The 24,033-nt window shown below is 34.0% G+C and overlaps 1 protein-coding gene across 3 annotated transcripts in view; it reads left to right on the forward strand.

Annotated features, from left to right (window-relative positions):
• Positions 1-23,789, forward strand: part of SNX13 (sorting nexin 13) — a 69,233-nt gene extending 45,444 nt beyond the window's left edge. For 2 of the 3 annotated variants that reach the window (XM_085316260.1, XM_085316280.1), the window contains exons 17-26: positions 4,256-4,325; positions 6,898-7,070; positions 9,973-10,080; positions 10,953-11,063; positions 12,424-12,585; positions 13,737-13,808; positions 16,300-16,445; positions 18,334-18,402; positions 19,562-19,674; positions 20,207-23,789. In XM_085316260.1, the coding sequence (XP_085172386.1) occupies positions 4,256-4,325; positions 6,898-7,070; positions 9,973-10,080; positions 10,953-11,063; positions 12,424-12,585; positions 13,737-13,808; positions 16,300-16,445; positions 18,334-18,402; positions 19,562-19,674; positions 20,207-20,454 (1,272 nt within the window). In that variant the 3' untranslated portion in view covers positions 20,455-23,789. The remainder of the gene's footprint in view (positions 1-4,255; positions 4,326-6,897; positions 7,071-9,972; positions 10,081-10,952; positions 11,064-12,423; positions 12,586-13,736; positions 13,809-16,299; positions 16,446-18,333; positions 18,403-19,561; positions 19,675-20,206) is intronic. The other variant, XM_085316269.1, reaches the window with a different exon arrangement.
• The last annotated feature ends 244 nt before the right edge of the window (positions 23,790-24,033 follow it).

Genomic DNA, 24,033 nt, shown 5'->3' on the forward strand with positions numbered 1-24,033 from the left:
AAAAAATGCTTTCTTATCAATGGTCTTTTTTTTTTAAATAGGCATGAGTTTGGGGTTAGATGGTAATAAGTGGAAAAAATTCTTTGAAATCTCAAAGAGTTAAATTGAAATAAACTCTAAAATGTGTCATTTAATTAAATTTTTGTAGTTTTTCAAGGTAGGACTTGATTATGAAACATGGGAAAAGTCTAGATTTTATCTATTCCGAATGTGAATCTTCATTTTATAACCATAGCACTTTCAAATTCACATTTTGGTATAAAATGTTTAAGCAATTCTTGACTGTATAAGTTTGTCAGACCCCTTTCTTTATTACATACATGAATCTAAAAACTTGATGACGTCTGTAGACGTATTTCATGGTTTCATAAATATGAAAGTAGTTGTATACTTTTCATCTGTGATCTTTCAAATGGTTTGTCTCTCATAGATTTCATTAAGTTTAGAATGTTTTAAACTGAAAATCAAATCATTGTAATTTAAAGAGGAAAAGTTAGACACATTTTCRATTTATTTCCTCTCTTCCCTCCCGCTTGTTTCTTAAAACTATATCGAACTGAGCCACAATATAAGCAGGGTTCAATAGTGCCTCAGAGTTAATTTTTCTAAGTCTTGTACCTTTAGAAAGGTATGAGATCTACATGCAGTTTCCTGAATTATATGCTTCATAAACAATTCCAATTCACTCTGAGAGGATTCTGTAGCTCCTTAGCAGCTCCAGTGCAGATCCTTGGTTAGATCACCTTGTTCTGCATGTGGAGGAATAAAATTAATTTTGTAAAGGAATGCATTTAAAACAAATTTAAACATGCTCTTTTTTTTTTTTTTTTTTTTTTTTTTTTTTTTTTTTTTTTGTCTGGAATGTTTCATTTTTTTTTTTTTTTGTTGTTTACATTTTGGAATATGAAAAAAGGGATATGTGTTTAACCAATGCAACTTGCACAAAATTCAGAAGAAAAGCTTACTTTAACCAGATTTTTTAAAATAAATTTACATATAACTAAGATAACATTTCACAAAAGAGCTTTTTAAAATTGATTAAGCTTTAAAAAAAGATATTTCAAAAGTTTCTTTAAAAATTCTAACATATCAAACTTTTGTGGATGGGGATTTGTCTTTGCTATAGCTCATTTGTTTAGTTTTTATCTGCTGCTTATTTTCATGTGGCCTTTCCAAACTCAACTAGAAAGTCTTAAAGTCTTTATGAAACACTGTTGCAATGCAGACAGGTATTTGCACAGGACACTTCAAAGTCTTATTTTTGTTCTAAAAAGTATATTTCTAGAATACTGCATTTATTATTTTTGTAGAGAGTGAAGGACATTTTAGCAGAAATGTATATTAAAGGTTTGTTTATGCAGAAGAACTTTTGCTTTCTGTAGTCTGTATTATTTGGTGCTGTTCAGGGTTTTCAGTGCTTTTACAGGTGTTCAATATTGGCAGATTAGTTTTTACTGGCTAAATTCCATGTCAAGAGTAAATRTCTGTGCTAATAGTATAGCTCCCTTGTGTCAGTTAGTTATATAAAGCAAAATAGATCATGGAAAAGGTTACTTGAGAGGTCAGTAATTTTCTGTACTTCTAACTAATGATAATATATTAAATAAGATGAGGTTGTTGTGTGATACTTTCACATTAATTAACTTGTGTTCCAGGGAATAAACCTCGTGTTGGCGATATCAGGACATTTTAAAAATAAAATATTACCTGTTCAAGTCTCAACTATTTAACTTACTTGTATTAATTGTTGCTTTATAGTGCCTTGCTAAAATAGCTGAGTGTTTGCTGAAGTTTACCATATGAAATACATCTCCTGCAGTTTATTCCTTTGTTTTAAGATTAATTGGAAAAGAGACTCAAAACTACATTTGAAAATTTATGCATGAAAATTTATTTTACGAAACAAATTTCTTTAATTTCTGCCTTTGATTTGATGCATTCATTTGCTGTATTAAACCAGTAGGGCACCTTAAGGTATAAAACCGTTGTGGAATAGATTCTTGCAGATTTCATCTAACCATTCCATGAGGTGAGATTCATGGTCTTTGCATTGAGCAAATAGAGGTATTAAATATCCCGGACCTTGAAAACAGGAGAAATGATTGGGTGCAGCTTCTAAATGTCATTAATAAATGCTAGTTTGATGTTTTTTCCCCTCAGCTCCCATTTGTGTTTCAGGAGAAACTGAACTGTCAGTGCAGTAGTAAAGGGCAGCAGACAACAGTAAACAATGAACCTTTTTCAAAAGCTCAAAAGTAGTATAAAGTCATTACTTCATAGCAGYGAAATAGTTAGCGCAGTCAATGGTTACTTATCTTCTATTATAATATCTCTTACTGCTAATCAAATCCTAACACTSTGTTACTTCAAGGCTTTACCCAAGCTACTGCAAATTGCTGCCATTCATCAGTCTCAGATCTTACACTGTTCCTTAACAGGAATATTGCAGCATACAGCACACCATACAGGTTATTGCTGTCCAGCGGACAAAAGGACATAAGAGTCCAAGGTCTGAGGGGTGTAAGAATGGACTAGGTTAGAGAAACAACCTAGCCTGGCATCCAACAACAGCCAAAAGCAAATGACTCAGGAAGATTGTAAGAGCAGTCCACCTACAGTGATGCCTCCCCAGAACACTCTCCAGCAACTTACATATCTAGGACTTCTTAAGGTTAAGATATTGTCTGCCCTTAAAGTATTCATGAACTCATCTGTTCTCCCACTGAACCTTTGTAAACTTTTAGCATCATAATATATAGTGGCAAAACAAATTTCTCAAACAAGCTGCTTCTGCTTTTTTTTCCCTTCTGCTACCTGGTACTTTTGTACTAATAAGTCTACAAACTTAATTTCACTGCTTGTCTCAGTACACATCCAAAGCATAATTAATGTGTTCAGTACTGTGCCATTTCTTCAAGATTTAGATTTTTTAACAGAAAATGTTCCTCCCTGTGCATCCTGTGGCAGAAATTTAGCTTAGGTGAGAGATCAGCTGAAAACCTCGTGGCWGAAGCAGAGAAGAAAAATTTCCTTTAGAGAGTAAACTGCTCCTTTTAGAGAAGAGTCCTAAACMGCGATATAGTGAAGAAGAAAAAAAATCAAATGGGAAAGGAACAAGACCAAGGTCCTGAAGCTTATTTTTTCAAGTCCAGCATATTGTGACTACCTATTGGATTAATTTTAAAGAAATACAGAAATGTGTAGAAATTTTATTGCTGTATTTTGAAAAGTTTTTGCATAGTTTGCATAGGTATGGCTCTGCTACCCAATTGTTTGCACTCCACATAACTTCTGGTGGCACCTTAGTGTTAAACTTGCTTGGTTTAACTGTGATATCAAACTACTGTGAAAGATATGTCGGTAGTTGTATATTCATTCTGCGTGCATGTCTTTGAGAGTTTCTGGGTAAGATCCCTGAAGGAGTCAAGATCCGAAGTCACTAGTCGTCTTAAGTATGTTCTATCTTTGGCCCTTTTAAACCCAATAATTTACTATTAAGTCTGTCTGTGTCCATAGGACTGTCCTCTGTTTTTCGCAAATGCAAAATGCAATTGTGTATCCAAGTTTCTCATACAACAATTTTGCGCAGCACGATTATGCTAAATGTTAATAGTCAGATGTACTAATTTTAAATAGCAGAAAAGATTCTTTTTAAAGGAAGAGATCCATTAGGCTGGTCCCAGATAATTACTAAATTGGGAGACAGGGCATTAGCCTAGCTGAAAATGTACCTCTTCATTTGTTACAAGGGAAGACATTTCTGAGGAAAGTGTGTGCTAWTTTTTATACATAGCAGAGTTGTTGTTCAATTTTTGCTGCACCATAACTTTAATGTTTTAAGTCACTTGGAAGAAAATGGAATAGTATTTAGATCTTTTGATTATATTTTTATATTGTAAAACATCTATATCTTCATGGCTAATATATATATTTATTTGATGTTCAATAAAAGACTAGATATAGCTGTACTTTTGCAATTAGAATTGACAATGACAAATACATCCCTGATCACAAAACTGTGAGGAAACTATGGGGAAAATAAGGTTCCCTACCATTTGTGTAATAAGGTTTTAGTAGCCAGATAATAATAATACTTATTTTAATTGCTACAGTGTATTAAGCTATTCTGTTAGTATTGTGAACTGGGAGTTTGAAAATGAAATAGATTAAAGAAAAAGCCTTTCTCTTGGTTGTACCTATGATCATATTCCTTCTTCCTATTCCTTACTTTTCCTCTTTCTCCCCCACCCTGCAGTCCTTAGATGACCTCTCAAATGTCCCTTCAGATGAGACAGTTCAACTCCATGCATACATCTCAGATACTGGTAAGTGAATCTGCTACAATTCTTCTTTTCTGCCTTTTTTTCTTTTTATTCTTTTTTTCTTATTTTTTTACTACCGCCTTTCAAATCCCAATTATTTCACTTTGTTTAAAACTTCATACATTTGAATTCATATTACCCATTAAGTCCTTATAATGAAAATCCTCACTGAATGACTGTTACTGTATTTCTGTACTTCAATGTAATTTAATTTTTGTTGCATACATTACTTCTAATTATTTTTCCAATTCTAATTCTTGAGTGTTTACTTCTCTTGCTATAAAATCTTCCCTTATTTTCTTGTGCTTCCTCATTGACTTAGCTTCATTTAAGGTACTTATTTCCATCCTAACAGTGATAGCATTTTTGGATATTTTTTTGAAAAATTTTTGGCTAGTGATAGGTTAAGATTTTTATTTACATGAGAGCACATGATAAACTCATCAGATATCATTTGCAAGTGGCCTAGGGAGGCAGGATTCCACTGGGGTAAATAAATCGTGAACGGATCTTTGGATACACATTTTGTGGAGTTCACTATGCAATTAACTTTTTTGAAATTATAAGCTTATATATCAGAGACGTGTTGTGAGCAAGAATTCAGCTACTTGATACTTTAATTAACTCTGCTATTTTAACCCAGTATGAGAGAGCGTGCTGCAGTCCAATAGTCTGTATGTAATTAGTTCTCAGCTGCCTTCTGTCTAAATTTGCTATCTGTAGAAGTGGAAAAAATCATTTAAAAATTAGGATTCAAAATATTGCTTTTTTATTTAAAATGAGATGTTTATTCTCTGAATTAAACTTAGGAGTTGTATAATGAAAATGTTAAAACCATGCAAATAATGAGTAATGTTGTTATTTTGATGGCAGCACATACTGATAACTGTCAGCTTGATTCTGGCTATCTGTAATGCTCCAGCTGAATGAAGGGATACCTAAAGACTTAAACTGAAAGATAGGATTAAACTGGGTATCTCCTCTTTGTCTTCACCTCTTGCATGAATGAGAAATAAAAGTCCCTGTCTTGTGGATCCCATGGACAGTCTTGCATCTGTATGCAGCATCCTTTCCTCTGCCTGCTTAATACCCTTTAATGTGCTGGTGGGGGTATACCAGACCTTCTCCATCATTTTTTGAGGATTCGCCTTGCTTTATTTTGCAAAATAAGTGCTGATTAGGAGGCTGTTACATAAGTAGCCTGTCAGGGGGCTGCTACTTTCTTTTTTTGCCACTTTTGTCCTGATGTGGTACTCCTGAAGGTGCAAGTCAGCAGTGTCTCTGACTTGGGGTCTGGGGCAGCGTGGCAGAATGGTCAACATGAGGTTGGAGGATGGGGCTTGCTCGAAAGTGCTTGCAACTGCCAACGCTTCCACGTTCAATCCTCTGGATGGTCTTTTGGCAGCATCCTGATGGCCTGCTCTTTTATCTTGGGGTTCAACATTCATCATTCTTCATGTAGAGGGTAAATGCTAAAAGAAAGAGTGGTGATATACTTTTGCTAATGTGCACATTGCTGGTGAGTAATTCTTACATTGTCAGCAATTGCCCTTCTCCTAAAGGTGCTTACTGGCTGCTTATGCCTCATACAGCACTCTACTTCAGAGAAGTCAAGATTGGAAGCACAACAGAGGTTAGAGCTGATGATTTGTTAAGAAAAGTGCATTTTTATAGCGCACCAGTGCATTGAGGAGTTTGCAGAGTGTAATGAAGAAGGATTTTTATCTTGCTRCTGAAATATGGTGTTACTTGGCATTGGTTCCATACTTATAGATGCACCATGTTGCCAGTTTAAATGTGTGTAGACTATTTAAACTGTATACACAGTAGTTCTAGGCTGTTCTGCAAATCAAACGGAAATTTTTGAAAAATCTGTACTGGAGATGGGAGAAAAGCGCAAGAGAAAATCAGTGGAGAGCAAAAGTACTTGTTCCTGTTCAAGATAGCTATCTGTTTTCTAATCTATAAATTGACTCTTCTCTGTAAAATGTGTGCACACATATATGTGTGTGCACACACAGAGTTTCTGTTGTCTTACAGAAACAGTGGCAGATGTTAATTTTTTATGATATTGTTGATAACAAACTGCAGATGTTAATAACAAAACTGAATACTTAGTGTTCTGCTTGTTAGTACTGTCTTTTATTTTTAAAGGTTACTCTAGTAGATTTTTAACAATGTAAATAGAAAGTACTTTGACTACAAAATTTCATCTGTTTTTAAAGTTGTTTTTCACTCATATCTTGAGTTCATTACTCTAAAATTATTTTTAATAAAATCTATTCAATGTTCTTAGTTGAAAAGTTTTCTGTTCTTTGTGGTTAGCACGTCAGTGAAACTTGTCTAACTTTTAGGCTACTTAATTGCTATATATTAAACTTAAGTTTCAATAGTAAGTTTCTGGAGGGCATCACTTATAAAGCACTTTGGTCAAAAGGTTGGCTTACTCTTCTGCTTACATGTCCATTTTTGTCTTGAGTCTGTCATTTCAGACATTTCTTCACTTCACGTTTGTGTCCTTTCGTCTTCCTTTCTTTTGTCTGTTCCCTCTTTATTTTTGTTTTTAAACTACTAGTCTATGCTGACTATGACCCATATGCTGTGGCAGGAGTGTGTAATGATCATGGCAAGACRTATGCACTGTATGCTATCACAGTCCATCGGCGAAATCCCAACAGTGAAGAGACGTGGAAGACATACCGGCGCTACAGTGACTTCCATGACTTTCACATGAGGATCACGGAACAGGTAATACATTGCACAGAAAGTTTCTTTGAAAGGTATTTTTTTTTCTCTGTGATAGTATGGCACGAGAACTAGTTTCCTCAAAGTGAATTGAGGTGCAGAGTTATAGTACTATGTTATTTTTGCGTTGAATTGGATTTATTCCATTCTTTATATCACACATTATTTGTACTGAGCAGTTTACAGGTGTRCTTCTGTGCAGTTTAGTAACTGGTACTTAGATAGTTGCTCTAAATAAAAGTAAGTGAAACTTGAAAGGGGTTTATTTTTTTTCCCTTTGCTTAACTTTATTTAAAAATATTCAGATGGAAGTACTGTTGGTCTGGAACAGTGGCATAGTTCATTTGTGGTATTTGTCACAGAGATTAAGAAATAAAAACTGAGCTTGGGAAATAGGCCTTTAGGTTTTAAGTGAAATGTTAAGAATCGGTGGAGTCTTAGAAGGGACAGCTGTTAGCAGTTCTCTGTACTGCTAGACAATCTGTATTTTATTGCTCTGCTTGTATTCTCAGACTCTTAACCCCTATAAAATGAAAGAATTAAAAATAGAGACTGGTAATTCACCAGCTGGTACAAAGTAGAACCTGCTGACATGAATAAGTGTCAGACACGCATTGCTTTTAAAATAAAAGAGTAAAATGCTTTTAAACCAAGTCTTTGCAGCATTTGGATTGACCACATAAACCTAATCAGAACCTAATCATAACTAATCAGAAGCATTGGATTATAGCACTTTACTCTGTTCTTAAGAGAGGCTTGGAGAACAAATTCTGTGCAGGTAGGTTAGCCCTGTAAAGTCAAAACAATAGTAAAAATGGAAATAGCATTATTAAAAGGCAATCATCATGCTGAATATTTAATTATAAACAAGAACTGACTTTTCTTTGAATTTCTGATTAACTTAGTGTGCAATCAAAAACTTTGAAATACAACCTTTCTGCATTTCTCTTGAAATAGATTCTTTTTCTAAATTAATCCACAGATCTGAAGAATCCCTGAGCTGTTGAAACAGGTGTGGGATTCCTACCCTGTAATGAGTTAATACGGGGTAGTCATTTAAAACTGACCAACCACTACCTGACTGAAGATTTTTAAAAAATAAATAAAAGGGTGGCAGCAGCAGCAGTACTTTTCAAAATAAGAAAACTCAGAATTTTTCTGTTGCTAAATCTAATTTACTTGACTGAATTTACTGGGAAAAACATCTGAGAACATTGAGATATTAAAAAGTAAAGAAATTCTTTTAACTCTTTGTTTGTTGTATCTCAAACTCCAGCAGTTTTGCTTTGATTTGATAATAAAATTGACATTGCTTTGATTTGATAATAAAATTGACATTCCTACTGAGTTTCTAGAAACAGGAACATCACTGGCACACTGAATCTCTCTATTCTTGAATGCGTGTCCATAATTTGACTTCTTAAGGGTAAAGGTTAGAATCTTTTATGTAAACTTAATAGGAAGGGCAAAGATTGTTCATGTTTCTCCAAGAGAATAGTACCTGGTCCAAAACAGAATTGAAGTTATCTGTGCATATTATCTATAAGTACTTTTTTTCTTGAAAGTACTTTATAGGTTCACATTCAGGTTTTTTTAGTTATTAATTTAATAAATACCTTTTGAAGCTGAATCTATATTTGAAATAGARGCTTTCCTTTGTATACTTTGCTTCTATTTAGATACAAATATCCCAATAAAACCTAGATTCTCTCTTCAACTCTTTTCTCCTGTATGACACACATCCAAGGGAATGGGATTGGTAAAGTTGGAAAGTTACTCTTTGCCTCCTCCTGCAGGCATAAACTGTATACAATTTATATGACCTTGCAAAGTTTAATGATATCTTCATTAAGGGACACTTCGCAGGGTCTACAATGGAGTCAACCACTCATTTAATGTAATTTAAATGTAATTTTGTAGTCTRCTATAGAGAGAAGAGTATACCACCTTTTTCCAAGTTGGTTCTTTCAGCCCAAATGCTGTAACGTTTGTTCTTTACCCTCTAAAGGATCTTACTTTTTTTAGGGGAAGTCTGGATTTTGTAGTTGATTATAATGATTATAATCCTAATACTTCAAGTTTTATTTTTGCCACTTGTATTTCTGTGGGTTGTAACAAAAAGGTTGTCCTCCTTCAAAGTGTCAGGGCCTCTTCTTTCACCTCCGTTTCACTGGAACATCTTTTCCAGTGCGTGGAACTGTGGAACAGTAGAAGACACTTCCACTGTGCCCAATCACTGTYATTACCTGAAGTAGAGGCACAGGTATGAAGTAGAGGCATATCAAGTATGATGTGACACCCTGTGAGTAAAGCCACTCCATCTGCTCCAAGAAGAAAAGCTTCGCTCTTGAAAAATTCCTTGATCAGTAGGGTTGATCAGGATGGGAAGATGTTTTAGAAAGACTTGCAAATTCTCTTGATGTATAGTCATGTCCCTACTAACTTTTTACTTTATCAGTGATAAATCTTGAACCAAAATCTTTTTGAGTAGGTATGATGACATATGAATAATTAGCACAGAGCTAGCCTGAGAGTAAATTTGTATTTTAAAATAGGGTTCTGTAATCACTGGAACTGAGTATCACATATATATTCTGGAATTAAATTTTGCCCTTAATAGTCTTCTGACAATTTATTGTATGCATTTTTTCTTGACTACTTGCCTACTAGTACTTTGGACTACTCTAGGGATTATGAATTGAGGAATTGATGCAGAAATTATTAGTCAGGTGTTTTATGGCAAAAGAGATTTGATTTTAATGGCTCCTCTCATTTCTGAGTGTACATGGTGGTATACAATTATTTTGACTAGTAATGGGAGATGGGGGAAAAAATCCTTTTCTTTTTCCTGCTCTAGTTTGAAAATCTTGCAAATGGGATTTTTTTTTTTTTTCCCCTCTTCTAGTTTGAAAATCTTGCAAATATACTGAAACTTCCTGGCAAAAAGACATTTAACAACATGGACAGAGAGTTCTTGGAAAAGAGGAAAAAAGACTTAAATGCATACTTGCAGGTAAGCTTATATATTTCAAGAGAGTTTTTCTGTATTTTTAAGTTATATTCTTAGTTGGAAATTTTTTTGAGGGTATAAAACTGCCTAGCAGTTTGTATTTTGTTCCAAAAAGGCTGTTGTAGGTGTGCCAGCTGAAACTAAATACCAAATTTAATTTGGGTAATGACAATAAATAGAAGTAACGTATATCACAGATAGTTCCTGAAGTTATTACAGGAAGATGCAGGTGCTCAGCACCCAGGCTGAGTTGTCTGAAGCAACCACATAACTTCTCCATTCAGATTGAGCCTTTGTCTGCCCAACTCTAATGAATTCTGTTGTTTCATTTTGTAGTAATTTCCCAGGCGTTTATCACTAAATTGTACTGACTGATTTGATGGACATGTAAACAGATTTTACAGATCATAGATTCATAGATACTGTGTTAAAAATTTTGTTTAGAAATAATGAAGCTGAATAAATTTTTGTGATATCTAGCTGCTCTTTTTAGAGCATATTAACATTTTTTGTTTGTGAGATAAGTGCTGTTCTTTATAGCAATATATGTATATATTTAATTACTGTTATTCTGTGCTGGTGAGTTTTAGAAGCTGTTTTGCGTGGTCATAAAGATGTGTATTTCTCTGTGCGAGGCTATAATTAACATATCTGTTAAAATTACAGGTGGTGGTAAATCAGTGAGTGTTTCCACCCTTGGAATAGCGTAATGTTTTAATAAAATTTAGAGAATGAATGAGAAAATACATTACAAGATGCAATGTCTTTGTATAGCTGTATGAACTTTGATTGTGTGTGATAAACTTCTGATAAAATGCATGATACAACCTTCTTCATTATTTATTAAAAAGTGACGTAAAACTACTTTTACTCAGCTTTTGTTAAATCCTGAAATGATGAAAGCTTCTCCAGCTTTAGCCCATTATGTGTATGACTTCCTGGAGAATAAAGCCTACAGCAAAGGGAAAGGAGATTTTGCACGGAAGGTAAGAATGTTGTGCATCATCTATAAAACTTGAGTGGAGCATTTATTAGTGTAATGTTTGCACTGAACATAGTGGTTATGAAGTGATTAATATTAAACAGCTATATAGCTCTACAAAACTGCTTGCAAGTGAGTTACTTTGTTATTGTGTGAGGGAGTGACAAAATATCTCAGGAAATGAGAACAAACAGAACCAAAAATGTTACCATTTTTATAGCAGGTATGCTTATTTGTGTAACAAGGAAATAAAACTTTCAAATCAGGCACTGTATAATGTACTAAGCCTTTTTTAAAAAGTATGTACATTGCAAGTTACTTTTTGTCAAAGACATTTTTTGAGGGGGTTTTGTAGTCTTATTCCTTCTAATTTCTTTTTCAATTCTTTGCTCTATATTTGCTGCTGGTACTATGCTCTCTGCTCTTCAGACCAACAGATAAAATGCATTTCCCTTCRAAAACTGCTGTTTTTTAGCCATTGAAAACATTCAGAGCCATTGGTCAAATACAGAGAGATCTGAGTTTTGCACTCTTTTTGTTACCCACCAGAACTTTCTTAAAACATATAATCCTTTCTCCAGTTGACCAGTCTGTGTGGGCAGCTGCTTTGCARTTTCTTATAGTTATCCCTAACCTCTAGGGATTTCTATATAGTAAGCATCTGCAATTACATATTTGATTCAAATTGTTTTAGCTGTGTTCCTTAAACATTGGACACTGAAACAGAGTAAAAACCTCTCATTTTAGGTTTATCGAAGTTTATGWAATGACTGAGTAAGATTTACTTTCCAACTTTACTGGATTCTTCACACTTACCTTTGTAACAGCATTACATTACAATATGTGCCTCTAGACTGAATTTAAAGTATATAGTGAACGAAAAAATCTGTAACACTTTATGGAACTACTTGTTGGTTGGTTTGTTTGTTTTATGCCTGGTACTTGCCATGACAGCCTAGTACTCTAATGCTGTGTAGAAGAGGCAGGTTTCAAAGGAGATGAGTTGAAAGCAAGAAATGAAACAGATCTAGAAGAAGTAGGCTTGGAGAGGAGAAAAGTTCACTGAATGGACAAGAAAAGGAGAAAGAATTCAAGCTAATAAAAGCTAAGGGACTGAAAATGGAAATGAATGAGGAAAAAGATTTGTTGAAAGATGTCGGTAGTTCCAGTAGGGATTTAAGGAAAGAGAAATATAAGTGAAAGTGGAGCYGAAACTTTTCTCTGCCTTGTGTAATGAACTTCAACAATTAAGCATTGTTCTTTGTATTATTGTCTACTGGAATAGTGTGATACTTCTCATGGTGTATCAATGAACTAGYGTCCTCATAGATTATACAACTCTGGTTAAACATCTTCCCCTTCAGATGGACACATTTGTAAACCCACTACGTAATTCTATGAGAAATGTATCAAATGCAGTCAAGTCTCTCCCTGACAGCCTGGCAGAGGGAATGACTAAAATGTCAGACAACATGGGTAAAATGTCAGAAAGATTGGGACAAGACATAAAGCAATCATTTTTCAAGGTAAGAAAATATTCACTATGTACTAGTGAATTACTGAGAGGCTAGCTATCACCACATTAAAACTTACATTGTATGTATAATGAAGAGTCAAGAAGTCAAGACTATACTATAGTGAAGTCAAGTCACTAGATAGCAAAGCAGTCTGTTTTATACCTAGACCTTTGTAATCAGGTTCAGCAGTTGTCATACTACMAATGTGGAGTTCTATTTGCTAAGTAACACACTAAAAGGTGGAACCTGAATCTTGAAACTCAGAATTAAGAGAGAACCTCTTCTCTGGTTATTCCATGCCAAATTCTGTTTTTAACTCAATTTTATTTCTGTCTCCTGCCTTTTATTGCTGTTATCTTCCCTCATCTGATATATTCCTAAAATATAACACCTTNAAAAAAAAAAAAAAAAAAAAAAAAAAAAAAAAAAAAGAGTGATAGCAAGGCATGCTACTTAGAAGTTCTGTGAAAGTAGTAGTCTTGATAACACAACTCTTTTACCTACCTTTCTCTTGCCCTCTTCTTTCTGTTTTTAACTATGAGATAAGCTCCTCTGGTCAGGAATTGCTGCATTTTATATTAGCAAAGCAGTGGCATCCGGTAGATGTGGAACAAAAACAAAGATGAGTTAGCTCTTAAACCATAAAGGGGAAGAATGAATCTGGGGCTTTCTTTGGAAAACAGTAATTTCAGAGAGAAAATGACTTTCTCATTGCTAGTAGTTTCACTGTTGTGTGACTAACAATGTATCTGCAGTTACTCACTGAGAAGTCCATAACTAGGCAGAAGTTGAAGAAGAAAAATCAGTCTCATATGGATTTATAAGTATTTTTCAATACTTCAGGCAACTTCAGAAAACAGGATAAAAATGACAATTTTTCTTCCAGCTTTGGTTCAGTTTTTGATTTTTGGCTTAAATATGCATGTGGGTTGTTCTGAGGGCGTTTATAACTTTGATTGCTATAGGAGAATATGTACAGACTTGATTTGCTGGAAGATGATATGAGTACTGTGTTCTTATCTCCTGTAGCATGCAACTTACTTTTGACCAAATATTTGGGTTTGGTTTTCATAATGAAATTGGTTGTGAAAATTGATCTGATTTATTGTCACGCTACAGTTTTTTTTCCCCCCTTATAAACATTACTTTTTTCATTATAGGTGCCACCTCTGATCCAGAAAACCTATTCAGATCCTGAACATTGCCGTGTTGCAGCACCAATTGATGACAATGTGAGTCTGACTGATGTCCTTTCAAAGATAACTCCTCTAAAACCAAATTAGTGAATTGCTTATTCTAAGCTATTTATTTATTGTTTTCTGATAGTATACCAAGCACTTACAAACAGTATTTATTATTTTTTAGGAAATTRACATAGTTCGTTCTGAAACTTAGCATGTATTTTTGTACTGAAATGGTTTACACAATAGTGTGGTAACTTAAAATGTACATACTAATGCTTCTGTGGGATTCTCCCCCCTGGCCCCTTCCTATTAAGGTCCGTTCAAAGTCAGTGTGGGACCAGAATGTCAGCAGTGCTTTATGGAATCTTATTTTTGAAGTAACTTTTAGGAAACATTTGTGTAATGGATCAGAAGTAGTTGATTTGTTTTTATGGAAAAGGCTTTGAAATATGTTTCTAAATAATAAACCTTCATTGTGTGGATACCTAAAATCCATAAATGAGTAATATTAGAAACCTGAAAATGAAGTTTAAGCTCTTGATGTTCTCATAAGCTACGGTATTTTGTTATTGATTTGACCGAAACATGGATCATATGTGTGAACATAATTGAAAAAAACTTTTATCTTTAACTAGGACAGAAAGGCCATAAGACCAGTGATTATATGCACTTTGCTATGGCCATAAATCTGCACCTGTTGTGCCCTTCACATTTCTTTTAGTCACATCAAAGCATTCCTGTTTGTCTTCCTGTGCATAACTGCTATGATGGCTTGGTAGATGTCTTTTTGCCTGAATAATGTAGAATGTGAATTCTACTGGTTTTCTTTTACAATTGGTTTTCCATATATCAGACTGTGTGTGTAAATATTTTATTACAAATGTGTATCTTCAGACTGCTGAAGTTTCTTGTTTTTTCGCAGCCAGAACAAAATAATATAGGTTAAGTGCATGAACAGCTTTTCCGTAAATATTTCATTGATGTTTTGCAAAATGAATAGAAGCCAGAATTCTTGATTGCAGCTTTTTAACTTCAAAATAATATTGAAATCTGTCTCTCWGAAACACTTGAAAATAATGTTGTGAAACCTTTCAACTGTGAACTGCTATTTTAAGGTACGATGTTCACAACTTAGAGTCACTAAATCAGGCAAAAACATGCCAACTTGTTGAACAGAATTTTGCCTTTCTTGTTTTTTAACCTTGGGGAAGCAATACTACATAGGCAATATATGGCCCTATGAGATCTTCAACTGAACTATGAATCCACTGTTTGTGTTCCAGTTGTACTAAGAATATAATTGTATATGTATTTAAAATGACAGTTCTGGCCCTATAAACTCACTCTGAAGATAGGTGCACTCATATAATGTACCCCAAAAAGTCTATGCAGCTGTGAGTTCTTGTTACTTTTTCAATGGTAACATTAGCAATATAGTGCAAATGTGAGTAAAATGAGCAAAGTTACTTTAGCTGCTAAACTACTCTCCTAGGTACAGCCACATCTAATTAAAAATGTAAAACAAAATACTGAATCTTAGAATTTAAAAATTGCAATCCAAAAACAGAGAGAAAGTGTATTCAGTCTTAATGAATTTTACTGAGGATTTATTAAGTTTATGGTTTTAACTTGGTTATGTATGAATTTTTAGTAGTGAATATAAAATTTAAATAATTAAAAATATAAAATGTGTATGTTGAATTTTAGATAAATAAACTGTGATCTCTTGTGCAATAGAAATCTAAAATACAAAATGCTGTTTTCCCCAACCTCAACGATTTGGCTGTGTGTAAGATTGTATTTTTGCATATAAGCGTGTGTGTGCCGTCAGTTGGATAAGGTCTTTCTAAAAGTAAAGAAATTAGTAATATCAAGATGAAAATCCAATGCTGTCATACTAAATCATTGAGTAAACTCTCCCTCATATTTTTGTCAACATTCATATTTTTAAAATACTATTACTGCAAGTGTTACATTACATGTTTTAGGATTTCTACTAAAGTTGTTTGTTTGTAAACCAATAATCTATGTAACTTCTTTTGTTAAATAATAAAATGATGATGTTTTTCTTAATCTACAGTCACAACAGTGCAAATTCAAATGAATTCTAAATAAAACATGGTTCATAGAACCGTGTGAAAAATGACACTTCACCACTGAATTTGGCAGCATTGCTTCCCTAAGAAAAGTAGAGTTTTCGTGTTATGCTCTTGGGAGCACTGTTACCTAAGGAGGAAGTTTGACAAGCTCTCATTATGAAGAATTTACCTGTGTTAACTTTGCTCAGATTTGTGAAATAACTGTTTCTCTTTAAGTGTCATTTTAAAATTCAGTGGATTTAAGCCTACTTTATCTTCTATTAGTCATGTTACAGAAGATTTGTGGAAGATTTCATGCTACAGTAAACAACTAGAACAAAATATTTCTGTCATTGTTCTGCTTATACTGAAACATTCAAACTGTGAAGTAGCTACTAGAAGTGTAGCTTTCACAAACTGAAATAAAAGTTTATTGATTATATTATTGTTTACTTGATCAGGTGGATGACAATATTCCACTGAGAGTAATGCTGCTCCTTATGGATGAAGTCTTTGATTTAAAGGAAAGGAATCAGTGGTTAAGAAGAAATATAAAAAATCTGCTTCAGCAACTTATTAGGGCAACATACGGTGACACAATTAATAGGTACTGTTTTTCTTACATAGAACTTCTGTGTGGTTGTGGCTACGTAGACAACGTCTAGAAATCCTTTTTTTTTTTTTTGGGGGGGGGGTATTATTAAATTATGATGTTGCAACTTTGTATGCTTCCCCTTTAGATAGGATCAATAATCCAAATATAAATGTGGTGGAAAATAAATAACCACAAAATACTGCCAAAACACAAATTCCTGTAGTCCTTACATTCTAGAGAACTTCCACAAGACCTTTCATATATTTACAAGAGTTCACATTTCTGTGAAAATGACATAATAATGATGCTGTCTGTGCTTTTTGCTCTATATTTTACATAATCCACTTGCTGTTAATACTGTTTATTACTTCCTTCACTGTTTCTGGTTACATCTGTTTGGTGCTAAAAGTGAGACACTAGCACTATCAAACTAAGGGTACTATATTTATATTTAATTTCCTATGCTATGTTTTCACTCTGAAATGTTAAATGGAGGGGGAAAGGGAAAAGCACTGTTATAATGCTCATTCTGCCCTTCATTATTATTATCATCACCATCATTCCATCATCTCTCCATAAATCAGTAGGTATCCATTCTCACCCATATGTAATGCAAATTAGTAGTAGTAAATAAATCACCTTTCTTGTCCCTTTCTTGGAAATTCATTATCTCCAGGTTTTCTTTTCTAATCATTTGTTTCTGAAGTGTAAATAAAGAACAGAAAATGTTCTTGAAACAGGAGTGAGACTAGATTGTCACTTTGATTTAGTGCAGTGAATCAAAAGCTGTGAGGTGAACGATAGCTGCATCACAACTAGTATCACAAGAATTGCYAGATATGCTGGTGAAGGGGAAAAGTTAACGCCCCAGGGAGTAACTTCTTGAAGAAATTGTTAAAAAGCTATGTAGTAACAACAGCACTAGCTCTGTTTCACATGCAAACCTTCTTAGAGCCTGGATGACAACTGGCAAGCAGTTATCTAGAGAACAGTGTTTCCAAAAACTTCCCACTCTGTTGAATGACTTCTTGAACACTTTGTTGTATTCAGGCTGTAGTATTACTGGGCTGAATATGTGTACATGCTACTGCTCTTTTATTGCAGCGACTTAAGTGCAGGACTATTTTGCTTCTAGACTTGGTGCTACTTCTACTGTTCCCAGATTCCTGTGGTTCAGTTCTTCTAGCAGTCACACCTTGTCTAGCAGATCTTTGAAGTTTAATGTCACTGTGCAGAAAATCTCTTCTATTTTTTTAGGAAACTAGATTCAAGTAGTATTTAGGAAAATGGTGCTGGGATTATGGTGAAAGGCAGATGTTTGTTTTGTTTCCATAAACATCTTAGTTTTGGATGTTGAGCCATGTGTATTTGTTAATGAAGGGAGATCAAAGTTTATAGTCAGTCCATATCTGTGTTTAAGATTATAAAGTGATTACCTACATGAATACAATAATTCAACTTTTTAGTTAAGTTCTGTGCTACCCAGTACAGAAGGAAAACTTTTGCCCATTGAATGTGTGGAGAACTCTACAAGCAAAACAAACTTGCAATGCTGATATGAGATGCAGCTCTTGTTTTCCAGCCTGCTTAGTAGTATTACATTTGCTCAAGTAGCCAATATAAGCTTTAGAAGTCTTCAAAGACTTCTTGAAGAAAACTTCAAATCTTAGCTTTAGAAGTCTTCAAAGAGAGACCAGTGAGCTTAATTTTTTCTTGAGACTCAATCTTACCAGTATTTGCTTCCCTAGTGTGCAGTTTTTTAGAACCTACTTACAGAGTTGGAGAAAAGCTGAAGTACTACTTTGCCCTAGAATACTCTGTAAGATACTATACTTACTTGTTTTCTTTTTTTTTAACAATAAAATTTGAGACACCACTGACCTGCTGCTTTGATTTTTAGGAAAATAGTTGATCATGTTGACTGGATGACATCTCCTGAACAAGTAGCAGATGCAGTGAAACGCTTCAGGTATGTCTTTTCTGATAGGTGTTAAATATGATATACTTGTCAGTTGATGTCTAATGTCTGTGTATCCTTCCTGTCTTTTTTACGTGAGGAAATTACTGTTACAGAACAGAATTCCAGTGAGGAGCAGAACATGCTTTTTAAGTGTCTTAAGTGAAGAAAAATAAGAACTTCTGGTTTTCTTGTCTTCCTAAAAAGATGGTGATGGTGGTGGTTGTTTTTTGGCCAGTCCTGAAGTGTTGCAGTACTGTTATACTTCTGAGTTTCACCGTATTAGTGGATGAAGTGACTTGGTTACGGGAAGCCATGTGCATTCCTTGTGCTAGAAGCCAAACAATCGTTATTACTGTAAAACCTAGCTTATAAAACCTAGTTAATACATGTTACCTACCTGGGCAAATATAACAACTGAACTTAACACTGAGTTTGAAAGTGATGAAGACTTTATGACTAGAAGAATCTGCTGGCTATGTCGTTCCTTTTCCTAAAAGCCTTAACGGCTTCTATGATATTTGTTGAGCAAGAACATTTTATTTATTTTAAGAAARTAGGATAATCTAGTATCCAAAGGGTTCCCTGGACATTTGATCATTCTTTTATAAAACCATAAACAGAAACGTATGTATCTTCCTCCTCACTCACTAAAGCAAAATAGCATTTCAGGCAGAGGTGTATATTTTTGCATAGCTGTGCATTGCACTGAAACTACTTCATTCAGCTTTAGCTTGTTTATAGATAATACAATTTTAATCAATATAACTTGCTCATGGAGCAATTAACATATCTTCACCTATAGTTCTGTGGCATTATAGGTGGTTCATTTAAAAAAAAAATGTGCAACAAATTTGTAGTGTTTGGATATTTTTAGAAGAAGATTGGTGCGTAAAACTTCCTTAAATTTTTTTTATCTGATTCTTGTACTTAAAATGCAAGGAAAATATAGCATACAGCAACCACTAATAGTCTGAATGTATTTTGCTTCTTGCTTATGATTTTCTTTTCCCTTTTTTTTTCTTCTTCTAATGTTTGAAATGTGTATTAGGTTGTGTGCAAATTACTTTCTAATATTATTCTATGAAATAGCTTTGAGGGATTGCAAAGAGCCCTTCAGTAATTCTTTATAAAATTGTAATGTATTTTGACAGATTTGCTTTTATTACAGAGATGCTTTTTGGCCCAATGGCATTTTAGCAGAGACTGTTCCACGGAGGGATAAAGCTATTAGAATGCGAACAAGAGTAGCAGGGAAAACTAAGCTACTGGAGGTAATGCCAGGTAAGCAGGTTTGGAGTTAAAGCCAAATAATCCTTACCATATATTGTGGCTGGAATTAACATCAGTATTCTTGTTGAATGTTGAAACATTGAGAGGAGATGTTGACTTATGAACTACAACTAAATAAAAAGGTTTTAAATTATTAAAGCATTGGAGATTTTCATATATGCTTTGATATTGCAACTGTAGTCTTCTTAGAATCAGCTCTGTTTTTAGTTTCACTTGAGAATTTTAAGTTTTTTATATGAAATATATGTATTCCAGCACAGGATGATTTCACTGTAAAATTTCACATATACAGCACAAAAGTGAAGTAGCTTCAGAGATTCTTCTTTCTGTAGGAGAATTTTTACCTTAATTGTGCTATGTACAATAGAGGCAGTATAACTTTGGATTCTAAGCTACATAATTAAAAAGAAAAAAACTTGGCAAATTATTTGAAAGATTTAACATTCAGTTTAAGTTTATTGTTAACCCAAATGTACCCAGGTAAAGCTTAAATTAAACTTCTGTGTAATTGTCATTTTTGTAGATGAATTGAAGCACATCATAGGTGCTGAGACAACACGAAAAGGCATTCTTCGAGTCTTTGAAATGTTCCAGCATAGTCAACTGAATAAGCGAATGGTTTATGTGTTTTTGGAGAGATTCCTAGAAACCTTATTTCCACAAAACAAGTTTCATGAGCTGTTCAACAAACTGCACTCACGGTCAAAACAAATGCAGAAGTATAAGCAGAGACTACATTCTACTCAAGCGCCTTCTTTACAGAAAAGGTGACACTCCAAACCTATTAAGCTGGTGTATGTTTGTCCAGGACTAATTACTTGGGCAGATGCTCTGGGGCTTCAAACTCACATGCTGTTATTTCTGCACCAGTCTTAGTGTCACATATTAGATTATTAATGCATCTGTAAGACCTGTGGATCTTCTCATCTTCACCTGTAATTCAACCACTACCGCAAGGTTTTGTGTGTCTTAAATGATTTGGTGCATCTTCATGCAACATTGAGAAGAATACTGGCGTGTTACGTAAGAATGTTGGTTCCTTCTGCTCCTGAGTCGATGTTTKGCCAGCAATGAAAAGTGCCAGACTGTTTGAGTAAAGCACAACTGCAGTGATATAATGGAGGAAGAGGGTGTTTTGGCACTGGGAGATAGTGCAATGTGTGAGAATCAGGTGGGATTGTTCTGCATTTTGTGACTGTTGAGGTTCTGTAGGTCTTACTTAACATTCCTGTAAAGGCTGAGCTAACAGGAAAAGCAGTCTCTGGAACAACAGGTATGGGGGGAAGGGGAGGATACCCCCATCACATTTATTAAGGAAAGGTTGAGCTAATGTGGTTTTTGTATCGCATTAACTTCACCTTTTATATTTTGGAAAACAAACTAGTGTTAGATCTTTTGGGGGAGTTGGTAATGAAAGGCAGAGATGCAGTAAAAATAAAACCTTTATTTTGATTATTCTATAGCTTTAAGGGCCATATTCTGCTCTTATAGCAGCTGACATACATTTTGCCTGTAACTTCAGTGGAGAAGGGGCATCATAGTCACATTCAGTTGGTGTATTTGAACACATGTCGATTTGATTGTTTTAGAAGGAAGGGGGAGACCTGTTTCAAAGAGGATAGACATATTAGAAGATGAGGAAATTGTTCTAAGAAACAGTCTACACACAACTCCCTGCTAAAATATGAAAATCTTTTGGATGTAGAAGACTGTCTTGCTTAATTTAAAGATTCCTTACCTTTTAGTGTCTAAGCCTCATATGCAAAAATGTTAGAATTAGTTGGTTCCTCACAGATACAAGATTTCATTAGTCATATGCAAACATTTGGAAATTCCTGAACGCATCTCAGTGTATATATGAAAATAAAAAGGAGATAAAACTACAATATTTTTTTAAATAATCTTTTTTTATTTTTTGCATAGTGTAAAATTTTAATAAAATTCTGACATCAAAGCCCCACATTCATCTCTTTAGTTTCATCAGAGAATTTATGTCCAATTAAGAATAATTATGTCAAACTGAATAATCCTGTTTGGCAACAGTATATCTCAGTTTGTATTTTCTTTTTCATAGTCTCCTATTGTTTGAGCACTACTATCCAAGGGAATAGAACGTAATCGTATAGAGTCCCTTTTTTTTTCCCTGAATGTTAAATGTTATGTAAGATATAACTATTGATCAAGAATCCTTATTGAATCCTAATTTTTGTCTAAGTGGGAGCAAATGATCCTTTTATGTGAGGGAGAAGCATAGGCCTTTTATTTTATGTAAGTGTTCTAATAGGAGAAGACAGAAGGCCCTCAAAATGGGGCTGGGTTAAATTGACTGAATCCTATGTATAGATTCTTTTTTCTCATGAACTCTATTCATGCAATGTAGCCTCTTATCATACTATTTAATGATGATCATATTGTATTGTTAACATTCTCATACAGTATGCATGGGCTCAAGTGCACTTGTGTTTTCTTTATCACAGAACTAAAGACTGTAAATTAAATCCCTGCCTTTTATGGTTTCCAGGAAGACAAGTGGGTAAATATGTAAGACTCTTTCTCCCTTCCTCTCTGCAGGTTCTGTAGAAGTGTGATGATTAAGTGCTGTTGAAATTAACACATTTCTTGAGTTCCTGTGTAAAGTAACCAACATAGCCAGTTCCTGTTGTTTACATGCCTGTATCTTCGTCTGATGTCAGGGTGCTGTAGCATACTTGACATTTGACTGATAAAAGATCATTCAGCAACTGTTCTTAGTGATACAGTAAATATATCATTGATCCTACCAAATCTTATTTATGTCTTTTAAGTCACAGAATTTGTTATGCAGTATGAAAATGAAAAGTTAAAATACTGTTTTGTCAAATCTGTGGAACCTCTTATCTATCTATAGGTACCATGATAAATTTCAAGTGAATAGTGGTAATGTGCAAATTTGGGTTGTTTATTTTAATTACCTGGTACATTTCTGTACAAAAACAAAATAATATCTCTAGGAATGTGAACGGAACATAATTCACCATGTTTATTAAAGAAATTTTACTTAATGAATTCATTGCATATATATACTTAAACACACGTGTATACATGTGTGTATATGTATATATGTATTGAAGCTCTGTATTTCGTTACAGAATGTGGCTTCCTAATTCATTGGTGCCTGTTAGCAAGGATCATCAGAAATGATCCAAAAAATGATTTTTTTGTTAAAGAGTTTGTATGCATCTTTATTTAAATGGTTTACATCTTGCCGGTTTAAAATATTCACCCTGTTGATCCGTGCAGTCCATTATCCTATCAAGTCTCCAAAACTGAATGTTAATGTACAGCACTTAAACTGTCTGGATGTATCTTCTGGCCTTTGAGTGCTGTGACTGGCCACTGAAAATTGCGCCATTGTCAACAAATGCACTTGTTTTAGCCTTAATTATTTTTAAGAGAAAATGAGCAATTGAATATTTCATTTGGTTCATCCTCAAGCTTGTGCTGCTGGTGTTTGCTAGAATTAAACAGTAAATTTTAAGTGCTACCAGAATGTGTACCAAAATAAAAATATATAAATTCCACAATCTAAATTTTAATTTTGTGCAATATTTTCATTTAATGCATGTTTATTTGAATAACTGTAAAATAAATGAATTTTTAATGTTTTGAAGTTTAGGTTAAAAATGTCTTCTCAACTGAACAATTTTGCATTCTGTTGTTGCATTAGTTTATTTAAGGACTTGTTTTAAAAGTCTTATTTGTTACTCCTTGTTAATTCCCTTGTTCTGAATGGTCTTTGCTCGTCTGAGCATGGCTCATATATTACAAGGGAAAAATCTAAAGAGCACATCTCATGAATATAGCTGTTATAAGTTACTTGTGCATATCATTGTACAGTAAGTGTCAACTGTGTGCCTAATTGTTCTATTGATGCTTTTCCCCTCCCTTCCCTCTCCTTCTCTTTTCCTTAACGAAGAATGAACATGAAACAGACTGCCATGGTCACTTCTACTGAATGGCAGAGACTCTGAATTTTTATTTGGAGTTTGCATTTATGTTTTGTCCAATAGAAAGCTAAAAAAAAAATACACTAATAAAGTATTAACAGGATTATTGTGAGTCTCTAACTGTTGTGTTTTTCTTTAAAAAAGTAACTCACTAGCAGGTGAATGCTCCTTATATCTAGAAAAAATTAGTACAGATAAATATTGTTGTTAAGTGCTATCAAAAAAAATCCTTCATTTTAAACACCTTGTAGACTAGCTTTGCTTTTAACAAATGAATATCACCTTTTCTTCTGAGGCCAGAGTGTTCCATTTTGACATGAGGAGAAATAGAATATTTTACTAGAAACAACTTTAATTTTTTCTT

Source organism: Rhea americana, unplaced genomic scaffold, assembly GCF_003343005.1.
Source record: "Rhea americana isolate MKP2758 unplaced genomic scaffold, rheAme1 scaffold_112, whole genome shotgun sequence".
NCBI lineage: Eukaryota > Metazoa > Chordata > Aves > Rheiformes > Rheidae > Rhea > Rhea americana.